Below are 12,255 nucleotides of genomic sequence, written 5' to 3'. Positions count from 1 at the left end.
TCATCTGTGCTTCCCATTGCCATTCTTTTTTCCAGGTCCCAATGCTGTATCTAAAGATGTTAGTCTTAAATTCTGAAGGGGGGGCGGGGGGGAAGGCTCAGAGCAGTGATTGAGGTAGAATCAAATCATGCAGAATTTTTTTATTATTATTTTTATTTTTTTCTAAATTCTCTAAGTTTAATTGTAATGTTTTCTGTCAGTGGATCACAACAGTTGTTGATATAATTGGGACAACATGTTCATTTCATTGAATGTAAACAGGGATTAGTTTATCTTCTTAACAGAAAATGTGGGATTGCTCTCTGAGATTTTACCTGTGCTCTTACATAGGCTATTTCCTTAGTTTACTCTTTGATCTACCTTTTCCCCAGTTACATCTCGGGCTGCATCTTGGGGTTTTTACCATCACTGTAACTTCTTTCTTATACTACTTAGAGACAGTCTGCTCAAAAACAAGATGCGTACGCTTTTCTTTTCTCTCTGACTTTGTAGATGAAATTCAGGCATTTGGACTTCTTTAGTCCATTTTTTATCTGGAAATGAAATGGTCACATCCAATAAAGAGGTAGTCACGTTCTTTAAATGCTTCCCAAGATTTTTCAGTCCCACTACAATGTGTCTGTCTATTCTCTTGAACAATCAGAAGCAAATAACCTCAGTTTTGCAGAAAGAATAATATGATATTGGCTTCAGAAGTTCTTTTTCAAGCACATACTGTGAAATAGTATTGATTATAAAATCCTAGTTTTTGTCTAACCAAGAAATTTGAATTTCTAGGGTTTTGTATAGAAATGAGTTCAAGTATTGTGAAGAACCATTATGCAAAACCACTGTTACCATAGTTTAGTTGGTGCTGGTTTAAACTTTACAGATTTTACATGTAAAATACATTGTTTTGCTTTTTTCAGGTGATGTTCACAGAAGATGATGTTAAATTTTACCTGGCAGAATTAGCACTTGCTTTAGACCATCTACATAGTCTTGGAATAATATACCGGGACCTAAAACCAGAAAAGTAAGACTCCTCTGCAGCAAATGCAGTGTATTAATTTGATTTGTATAGCACTTCCAGCTATGCACTTCTCTTTCCAGCTGTTAAACTTCAGTAATTTACTATATAAACTGAACAGGGAGGGAGAGGTGGGGGAAGCTTGTGGGCTACTTTAATTAAAAAGACTGGATTTCATTTCCACGTGAACATGAGCATCTAGTTTCAGAATGATATGCCAAGTACTATAATCCATGTTACTTCAAGTAGAGAGTATACTGAAATATTTCTACCTTTCATTTTCCACGTGTTTTAGGATATACAATGGAGGAGAGGTCTTCTTGGCCTTTTGGTTTTGTCATTATTGTAGGATTTCTGGACTAGAGATAAACTTAGAACAAATGCACGATACAAAGTTACAGTTGAATGTTCTATCTTTGCATTTGAAACCCTAACAGCACACATCTTTTCCAACGCTGATTTTTAAAATCCACTGCAGTAAAAGCGGAATGGAGTTTAAATTTTAAAGTAAAATATGAAAATAGTCAGTCACAGACTTTAACGTATTGACGATCACATAATTACACTGAAAACTTAAAATAAGCTTGAAGTTACAATTCTGGTATGGTGTTATGTCTCAATATGTTAGTCGTCCGGGCTTCATTCAAATGACTGAATTCTGTCTCCTGTTTATATCTTTCCTCCAGTAATTTTTTTAGTTTTAGAAGATGTAAAGAAGAAAATGTCAGTGCTATCATCTGGAACGTTTGAGCCTTTCAGATATAAATGTATGCTGTGGTGTTACTCTCTACCCGGAGAGGAATCTAAGTGACAATATAATGCGTGCATCTCCTTTGTTGTGCTTAATCAGATAGTTAACATATTCTGCCTCATTGCAAGGAAATCTATAATAACTCTGAAGTCCTGATGCCGTTGGTGATCCCACTTGTCTCTTATGGCTATGTGGAGAACCTGAAAAGTCTCTGTGAGATAACTGTCTCATGTAAAGTATTAGTCGAAAGGAGCAAAAATGAGTAACAGGTATCACAGAACGTGGCTGTTACGTGGAACTTCCATTAGGATAGCTTGGTCTTTTGTGCATCTCCTGGAAAAAAGACACAAATTTTAAAAATGTTTAGCCCTGACTCACAAGAAGGAAAAGGTTCATATTCAAGTCAGAAATTTGGAGACTTTTGGCATGGGGTTGCACTTACAAATGAACAGGGAATTAATTATGTTTAAACTTTGAGAGTGTTCTGTTAAGTAATTCTGAAGTGAGGAAAACTAAGCTTACCAAGTGGAAAAAGGTCTTTAAAAAGCAAAGCGAGAGAACTTTGGTTATTTTGCTAACATTTACTTCCGAGAGGAAAAGAATGAAATAGTAATTGTGAGAAGACTAAATAGCTACTGCCTTAAACATAGCTTTTTTTTTTTTTTTTTTAATTGTATGTGTCTATACCTATTGAAAAGCCTTGGTTTTAAGCCTTGGGTGTATCTGATTAAAAAACCTATCAAAAGTTGAAATTACTTGCAAGTTATGGATGAGATAGTACTAACTCTCACAGGCTGTACCTGTACTGTGGGGCTGTTTCCCGCCATGGAAACTGCAAGGAGGAAAAGGGAAGGGCAGGGGAAACGGACAAGTAGCGTGTGCCCGCGTCGTGTCTCATCCCCAGGATGAAACGCAGCTCCGCAATGGAGAAGCTGGAGGAACTAAGTTCACTGTGTAGGTGGTGTTAGAGAGTCCAGTTCTTGAATACTTTGCATGCTTTGAATTGTGATTGTATTCAGTGGTGGTTAAGGACAGTTGGCATCTCAGAGAAGCGTGGCCTTTTTTGTGACTGAAATAAACAGGGGGAAGCACAAGGCCTGCTCTAAGTATAGGGCCCGTGGGACCTGTCCTTTTGTACAAGAGGAGAATATTTATTACTTGATGTTATTTGAAGTGGTCAACACCCTTTGAAATGGTAATTACAAATGAATGCCCATTTTGTATACATATGCAAACATACATTGTATTAACATGTCTTGCTCAGTTTAAGAGAAACTGTATTTTTAACAATTGTGATAATGACACATGCTGCAGATGGCCAAAACTGAAAGTTCAAGATAAATGTTACTACATACTGTACTGAATTTAACGAAGTAGTTAAATAAAACTCTGATGTGCTGATTATGTTTCAAAATCTTTAAAAAGAAAGAATTGAAGGAACAGAAAATGTGTAGTTCCAAAGTATCTCCTCCTAATGATTCATTTTCATGCATGTTCAATTCTGCTTGTGTTTGTGTATGCTGTTCTGTTTATTCCTAAATGTTGTCGGTACATTGTGTGAAACAACAGTGAAAAGATATTTTAATTAATTGATTTTATTCTTCTTATTGTTTTTTAGCATCCTGCTTGATGAGGAAGGACATATCAAATTGACAGGTGAATAAAGGGAAATTGCAACACCTGGATCTTTTCTGTTCATAATAAAATGTTTGCATTTTCCTTTTTTTCAGTAAAGCAATATGGTAAAATAAGTAATTTTAACTGGTAGGTAATTTTGCTGTGAAACAAATAGTGTAGTTAGTTTGAAATAAATGAAATATATAAATCTGTATAAATATGATATCTGCTTTACAAGTATATCTGATGTTATGGATCTGTGATAATGCAGGGAGGGGAGGAGAATTCTGTAATTCCCATATGTGTTTATACGAATGGTATAAGCATCACATTTTACATCGCATTATGGCAAAAGTATTAACAATGAGTGATTAAAAAAACAAACAAACAAACAAACAAAAAAAACCCCACCCACATTTAGAACTATTCTTTTTTCTTCCAGATTTTGGCTTAAGTAAGGAGTCAATTGATCATGAAAAAAAAGCCTACTCTTTCTGTGGAACAGTGGAATATATGGCACCAGAAGTTGTTAATAGACGAGGCCATACACAGAGTGCAGACTGGTGGTCTTTTGGTGTTTTAATGGTAGGTTTCTGGTAAATGTAAATAATAGCAAAACTGTGCTTTGTAAGGTTTGGTAAAACAAATCAAATGTTAAACTATAAGGTGAGCTCTAAATGAATTCTAACTACCAAAAAAGTCAAAATTATACAAAATTAAAAACAATATCACAGAGTTTGGATCAAGAACATGGACTAGGTTTCATACTAACACCAACAATATGCCACATTTTTGTTATCGTTGAATTGAAATATTATGCATCTATTGTAGTTTGAACGTTACGGAGACTAATAGGAATGCTGAAGTATACAGGAAAAATACAGTCTCTTCCCAGGCGGAGAAGAAATTTAGATCCAAATTTTAAATTTGAATTTATTCTCAAGTGGAAAAAAATGGGTGATAACTTTCTAATTAGTCTCCAGTGTAATTACAGCTTAGTGGAATAATGACAGCTGTTGCTCTCACACATCAAAATAATCTAAATGACACTGAGCTGATAGTTGCTCAGTTGCTTATGGTGCTTCTGCAAGGAGTTAACTTTTGTGAAGTTGCAGGGTCGGGGGAAACAATGTGTGTTTCAAATATGGCTTTGGAAAAGATAAATAGATCATGTTTGGTATTTTAGGAATGCTGAATGGCTTTTAATATTTATAATCTTTGTGTGCATTTTTGACATAAAGATTAAATAATTGTATTTTTGAAAGGAAATGTTTTTTGTTTCTTACTGTTCCTGCTACCTATGACTGTAACAGTACAACTAACGTGTGCGCTTTGTAATATGAGGACTCTTGTGTCTGAAAATAAGTCATCCTGTCACCTTTTAATCATCTAGAATGCTGTTGTGATCTGAAAACTGACTATGTAAAAGTAGCACCTGATAACTAAACTCTCTCCAGACAGACAAGCACACATGCACCCCCTCACAACTGCACATTTTATCAGTAAGAACAGTCAATTTAAAGGTAATTACAGTGCAATTGCAGAATATTTGCTGTTGGTAATGCAAACGTAGTTAAACTTCAGCTTTACTTTATAAAGCTGGAAAATGTAATTTTGTGCTTATAAAGTACATATGTTAAAACTGAAAATTGCTGGAAGATGTTAGACGTGACTGGTGTAGCTTTCACAGTCTAAGTGCACTGCATTTTAAACACTTTGGCTTCTACTTTGAATACAAAAATATGACCTTAAAAAGCAAATTCTCTAAATTAGTATATGGAATACAGTGCAGTTTTCTCTAAGACATATTTTTGCTACTTGCATTTCTAGTTTGCATGGTAATTTTCATAGACAATCTGTATGTATCCACTCTTAAATGATTCTTAATTAGAATCTGTGTTGATTGAGAATTCAAGTGGTTGTTGGTGTGGTATAAGTACACAGTATCTAGATGGAACAGAAGTTATAGCACAGAAACAGAGACTAGAAAGATATCTCAACAAATTATTTGGCCTCTTTTCTCCTGCTGCTAGACACTAAGTATGTTTAAACCATCCTTGAGAAATATATTCCAATTTGTCCTTTAAAACAGTGACTGTTTTAAGGGATGCCAGACATGGAAAACCATTCATTTAAAGTTTTCGGGAGCATTATGTATTTGTTGAGGTCCTCTCCTGCTGAAATAATAGATGATAACTAGGGAAGGCCAATGTTGGCTTATTTTTAAAGTACTATTGGCCTATTGATGTTGGAATATAGTGGGGGGGGAGGGGGGGGCAAAGAACACGTATGCTGAGTCGTTAATACAAGTGTGTATGCTTGTGACAAATAGGAGCTTGCGAAAGAAACCTTTTATTTCAAGCAAGTGTAAGCAAAACATGCAGCACTACAAATTTACCTTTAAAAAAGTGGTTTTGCAAGTGCAATTTGTGAAGATCATTCTAAACTATAAACAAACAAAAGATGATTTTTTTTTTAAATAGTTTTGGCTTATGCCTCTCACATCTTCCTGACACTTGTCTTAACAAGTGTTAAAGTTAAAAGTAGGGTTTTTTTCATGTTGGCATTATATTATAGTTAAAATTTTAAATATAAGTATATACGTAAAAAGTGTCTAGCAGTAGTGAAGAGTTGGCAGCTTTTATTCTCTGAATATAGGGTAGTAAGAAATTTAAAATTATATTTTAATAAAAAGGGGTTTTAAAGAATGCTGTCAGTGCAACTTCACGCTTTTATTGTAGATCTAAGAATGCTACTGTCACACATTATTCACTCAAGTTAACCATGTACATTTTTAATGCTTAGAAGGCTGAATGTTTGGGTCATACCAGAAAAGAGAGGAATAGAGGATACCTTGTGTTCAGGATGACTTAAGTTTGCATAAGCTGTTCAGAGGGTTCCTTTATAATTATTTTAATTTTGATGGCTTTAAGTGTATGCCATGAAATTTCATTAAGCTAAATTGTTTTGCAATTCTTAAACCAAAAATCAGAATTCCTGCCTCAGAGTGTTGGCTGCCGTGACTGCTGCCAGACTGCTTTCCATACCTTACTTACATCTGATATGCCTGCAGTATACTGCAACCCAACAGAAGTGCCTTTATATTTTTCTATTTTTACTCAGTCACTTTCAGAACAAATCAGTATTTTAACAGTGTCCATTGCCTACTACCAGGCACTGTAGAATGTGCATGCACGTACTGTGTAGCTCTTATGTGTTCCTTCAGGCTTTATTTCCACTGTATGCATACAGTAGCCGCTTTTCATCATGCATGTCTTTGTCAATCAACTAACCTTTTTCCCCTTTTCAGTGAAGGCTATGTACGTGCCAATTTTAAAAATTTTGACCTTTTTAAATATCTCTGCATGAGGAGAAATCATCACTAACTTTTGAAAGGGGAATCTTTTTCCCTACCCCCCACCCTATTGAAAACTAAAGCGCAGTTGTATAGATCAAGTCTTCCAAGAATAAACTTTTTAGGCAGAAATGAAACACAGAACAATATAGTCGAAATTGTTCAGATAAAAGCATGTAAAGCAAGGTATCAATATAAGAAAATATTTCACAGCTTTAAAAATGGCAAAGGCTGCTCGTTGTTCATAGTAATTTAAATTGTACAATGAGAAGTTGTTCTGCACAGACTTGGTTGTTAACATGCATGAATTTTGGAAGGTTAAGATGCTAAGTAGTTTTGTCAAAAATTAGATTTTGTCCAGGTAATGTAATTGATGAAAGTTTTACTCTATACAGTTTGAAATGCTCACTGGTACTCTACCTTTCCAAGGGAAAGACAGAAAAGAAACCATGACTATGATTCTCAAGTGAGTACACTCTTATTTATATATCTCATCAGGTATTCTACAGGGATGCCCTCCGGGCTGCAATATCTAATTTCTACTCTTCCCTCATTTCCAAAGGTACTGGTAAATCCTCACTCCCTATTCCATACTATTAATTCCCTTTGCCGCCTATCTAATTTGCCTTTCTATTCCTCCCCCATACCAGGTACAAAGAATTTCATAGCAGCTCTTTAATCTGTAATAATAACTTCTCCAACCATATGATCTTTCCCATCTTATTTCCATAATATTTTTTATCCTTTTTGATAACCTGTGCATTTTTTCCTTGATGTTTTTGTTTTAGTTTTTTTTTTTTTTTTTTTGAGAAAGTATTTTTCTCTCCTTATCCTTCTCTATCTTACCAGCTCCTCACCCCACGTCTTTATATTACTGGTGCTGCCAACAATTTGTTTCCCTGATACTTCCCCTATTTGCTAAAGTGCATCCTCCCTTATGTACTCTCCTATGACTTGCCCAAGCTCCAATTATCCCCTTTGCTATTTCCAATATAGATTTTGCATTAGCTACATTGTGGAAATTGCTTTCCATCATGCAGTTAACATTCTTGTTTTTGCTGATGAAGGCCTGCTTTTTTTTCCTTGCTGACCCCATACATCTCTGAACTAAAACAACCTGTGACGTGATTGTCCCACTTTTGGGACTGTAGCCTAATGCTGTGCAAACAATTCTGTTTCCTCATGTCATAGTTTTACTTCTCTGTTTCCAGCCATTTTTTTTTTTACTAATACCATTTTTTTTCCATGGAAACTCATAAGACTATTTTAGTTTTCTCATTTGTTTTCTGCTTCATTGTTTATCGTTGTTCTTAGTCTCATTACCATTTGTCTACCTATATATCGAAGCCAGCATTTCTTTTGCACCAGCAACCTGTTTTGTTAAGTAAATATATGAAATTCTTTCATATTTTTTTCTAAGTAATTAGAATGTGAAAACTGCTAGAAAACAAACTCATTATTTTCCTTGCTTTTGCTTTCATAATGCATACATGTTACATTATTCTTTCCCCTTGTGTTTCTTCCTCATCTTATATTTGCAAATGTATTTAGTGGTGCTGATTTCTTCTGCTGCCTCAATGCCATGCCAATTCCAATCTTCATGTTGTGATTATTGAATGTCTTTAACTAAAAGGTTCTATCTATTCACAGCAAGCGTAAACTCCTTCTGACCACCTCCTATTTACAAGAAGCTAGTCTGAGATAGTTCTGCTGCACTCTCACTTATTTCAGGAGCCGTGCATTTTTTTTTTCCGTCCATGTCTCACGAGTCACGTCTTTCTCTTCCTTTCTCTGTCTGCATGTGACTCTACTCCGTTCCTCAACAGTCTTTCCACTGTTGCTACAAAAATCTGTATTCAGCTGCCACGTAGAATATTCTCCTTGCATCTCCCCAGTTAATTGACATTCATAACTACTTTTAGATTTCATCTGAGTGTGTATCTCTAATTCCCTTTCCGACTTCCTTCTATTCTCACCTTCTAGTCTTTGTCATTGTTATTTGTTTCAGAGAGCTGCACAAAAAATGTGGTATGAAGTAAAGAAATTTTACATCTGTTCTAATGTTGTCTACACTTAGGATTATTACATACATATAAATTAATTTTGCTGTTGGTAATATGAACAGCTGAAAAACAGAAGATATTTTAAAGTCTTTTCTCATAAGTTCACATTTTTTGTCTGGCCTGATAAGAAAGGCAGTATGTTTTTTGGTTTTTTATTATTATTTTCTGTATACTAGTAAATGTACTATATTTCTCCTTAAATTTTTCATAAAGCTATTTAAAATGGACAGGTGTGCATACAAATTCATATTTTCATAGTGTACAATTTAAGATATATTTCTTTTCTTACCTTCTGTTCCTGAAAATCTGCAACACATGTTTTCCTGGGCTCTTTATTTCTCACAACATTACCAAGACAAGTTTTTGTTTATTCTTGTGTGTTTTACCTAAAACTGAGAAACTCTGCAATTTGAAGAAATCATAGTTTGCAGCAATAAAGTTAACTTTTTAAAGCATCTTTTCTCCTTTACTGAAGAGGTATGCATTCATATAAAATTTTGTCTTCGTCCATCAGGAATGTCAGAAAAAAATTGCTGTCACTCATGTAGTTGTATAACCTAGGACCCCTGAGGACCTGGTGATTGCCTTTTCTTCTGCTGTGTCACATGGCCAGTAAAGGATTTTGTGAAAGGTGCACCTTCATGACAGGAAAGGGAGCAATGACAGTCTTGAACTCTGTGGTTTGCACAAGGGCCTCCAATTCACTCCACTGTGGACTGCAGTACATACCAGTCCTCTAGAATTTCTTTTACATATTCTGTTTCTGTTCATTGAGTCACTTCTCCATAAGATTAATTGCAGTTATGTTTTTGGCCTGGTTTTAGATTTTTCTAAGCAGTTGACCTCTCATGCTGAACCTCCAGGGCTGCATCCTACTGTTGGAGCTGGTTTGGATTATAATAGGACAAAGATTTCCACCCACTCCAGCACAGTCCTATCATATTTAGTTGTCTGTTCTCTGTCCTTCAATAACATTGTAAATTATACCATTGTGCTTCTGCAGACAATGTGTTCCTTGCTTCCTTCTTACAATGTGGCTCTCTGATACTTTGAGCAGAAATGACATCAAGTGAACGCGCAATGAAATCAATGCATATAAAGTGCATGAGTAAGAATTCAGCTGCTAGCAGTACATGGCAACTGGGGAAGCGTTGGATGGCCCAGTGCCCATTCCTCCACTCAGCTGGTGGTCTTGATCTGCCTGTAGTATGTTATTGAAGACCCCAAAGAAGGCAAAGCTTTTCAAACTTCCCCTCCCCCCCAGATTCTTTAATGCAGAAAGGAATCGAAAATATAGTAAATTCTAGTTTTAAAGTAATGAATAGTGAATCAATGGCAACGGGTATGCACTTGCTGGAGTGACAGGGAGGTGGACATCTATGAATAGCTGGAACACAAGGCAGATCACATCTTCTGCTTGAAACACAGAGAAAGCTTGTGTCATGGATTGTTACAGAAAAATACAAGCTACAGGTTGAACGAGAGATGGAAAGGAGGGAATTATATCCATCCTTACCATTATCATGGTCATAAGAAAAAGTGAGACCTAGTAACAGTGAGAGGATGGAGGATCAACATTAAATGGGGAGGAGAAGAATATGGTGAGGATTACAAAACAAAACTAAATGACAGAACTACAAAAGCTTAAAGCAGAAGATTCAAGACTGGCAGGTTGGAAAGTAATATTTGAAATGGATTGAGGGGAGGAAAATAAAAAGGTCTGTCTTACCTTAATTTAATTTCTACCTTCTAGCTTAGGTTTCCTGTTTTGCTTGGGTGGTCTTGGTGTATGTCATACTGTGGTAGTTTTCTTACCCCTTCTAAAATGTCTTTTATCTTACTATCAGAATGGATTTGCTTGTTTGATGTCATTTGGTAATAACTGGACTTAAAAGTGCATCAGAACATGTGACAAAAATTTACAAGTTATTCATTTCTACATTTTTACCATCTCTTCCTCTACTTAAGTTCCTGAATCATTACTGAAAATATTATACTACTCAAAACAGAAAAAAAAAAAATCAAAATTACAGGTTTACATGACTGACAGCACTTTTGCTCTGCTTCTGATGTCTGAAGGCAATTTCTCAGTGATGCTATTTTGTTTGATATGGATTTGTTGAATGACAAAGAACAGGGGTAATGCAGAGTTAATTCTTACCTAAATATGCTTGTATGCTATTAATTATTTTTGTTCTATAGGGCCAAACTTGGAATGCCCCAGTTCTTGAGTCCTGAAGCACAGAGTCTTCTGCGAATGCTCTTCAAAAGAAACCCAGCAAACAGATTAGGTAAAGTGTTTAGCGGAATATTTTAAATTGGATCATAATATTGATAAAATCAATGATCATTAGACTGACTAAATAAGTTTACAGTTTCTTGTGTAAAATAGGCTTTGAAGTAGGAACATAGTTTGACTGTTTGCTCTTCTAATCAACAAAATACATAAGTTAATGTAGAAGAAATAAGAAATACAATTTTGCTAGTCATTCTTTTGACCAAGAAGAAAATAACTCACAGACATTTTTCTTCCTTATAAAAGGAGCAGGTCCAGATGGAGTCGAAGAAATTAAGAGGCATGCATTCTTTTCCAAAATAGATTGGAATGTGAGTATCTACTTCAAAATTAATTTAATAAATTTCTTAGTTAAGTATTTTGTGGTGCCGTATAACTTCTTAATTCACTCTGGTCTGTACCTTCTCTTCAGAAATTGTACAGGAGAGAAATTCATCCCCCTTTTAAACCTGCAACTGGCAGACCTGAAGATACTTTTTATTTTGACCCTGAGTTTACAGCAAAAACTCCAAAAGGTAAAAAAAGAGGAATTGAACAATTTACCTATTGAAAAATTAGAAACGTTGTTTCTGTTCAGGCTATGTAAAGTGTCGTCTTCTTCCAGGTGTTGCTGGGCTAAATGAACGCTCAAAGACAAGTATTCCATAGTTCACAAAAGTTTTTGTGGTCTTTTGTATAAATATATCATGAGGGACTGCTGAGTTGTCCTATGTTAAAAATAAAGTAATCCTCAGCAACAGAACATACATAAGTTCAAGTTTACTTATCTATTTTATTTTTTTTTAATTCAAAAAGATTGCCCATGTCTGTGTCTCTTCAAAGGCTATACTCTATTGCTTCATTTAATTCGTGATGGTGACTCTACATACTATGTATATGTGGAAACATAGTCATTTCCGACTTTGGGTGGCAAAGTTGCTATTTCAGTGCCATCTGTCTCTGCATAGTTTTACACTGATCCATTCAAAATACGATAGAAATTTTTGTCTTTACAAATTTAGGATGTTATCAAAAATTTAGGTGTTATCAACATTCGAGTACTTCTCCTCCATAAATATAACATAAATGTGCTGCTATATGTAAATATTTTCTGCAAAGTACTGGGTTTTGTATAACAAAATATTGTCTGACAGTAATATGATCTTTGTAGTGGTTGATTATCAG

The 12,255-nt window shown here is 35.1% G+C and overlaps 1 protein-coding gene across 7 annotated transcripts in view; it reads left to right on the top strand.

The window, feature by feature from the left end:
• The window catches only part of RPS6KA3 (ribosomal protein S6 kinase A3), a 78,611-nt gene that overhangs the window by 46,208 nt on the left and 20,148 nt on the right, over positions 1 to 12,255 (top strand). For all 7 annotated transcript variants that reach the window (XM_082304316.1, XM_082304313.1, XM_082304312.1 and 4 more), the window contains 7 exons: positions 909 to 1,015; positions 3,379 to 3,416; positions 3,820 to 3,962; positions 7,128 to 7,198; positions 10,998 to 11,086; positions 11,338 to 11,402; positions 11,504 to 11,606. In XM_082304316.1, coding sequence (XP_082160442.1) covers positions 909 to 1,015; positions 3,379 to 3,416; positions 3,820 to 3,962; positions 7,128 to 7,198; positions 10,998 to 11,086; positions 11,338 to 11,402; positions 11,504 to 11,606 — 616 coding nt within the window. The remainder of the gene's footprint in view (positions 1 to 908; positions 1,016 to 3,378; positions 3,417 to 3,819; positions 3,963 to 7,127; positions 7,199 to 10,997; positions 11,087 to 11,337; positions 11,403 to 11,503; positions 11,607 to 12,255) is intronic.

This window comes from Platalea leucorodia, assembly GCF_965183815.1.
Source record: "Platalea leucorodia genome assembly, chromosome: 2".
In the NCBI taxonomy this organism is placed as follows: Eukaryota; Metazoa; Chordata; class Aves; order Pelecaniformes; family Threskiornithidae; genus Platalea; species Platalea leucorodia.
The sequence above is the reverse complement of the archived record's forward strand: the minus strand, read 5'-3'. Positions and strand labels throughout refer to the sequence as shown.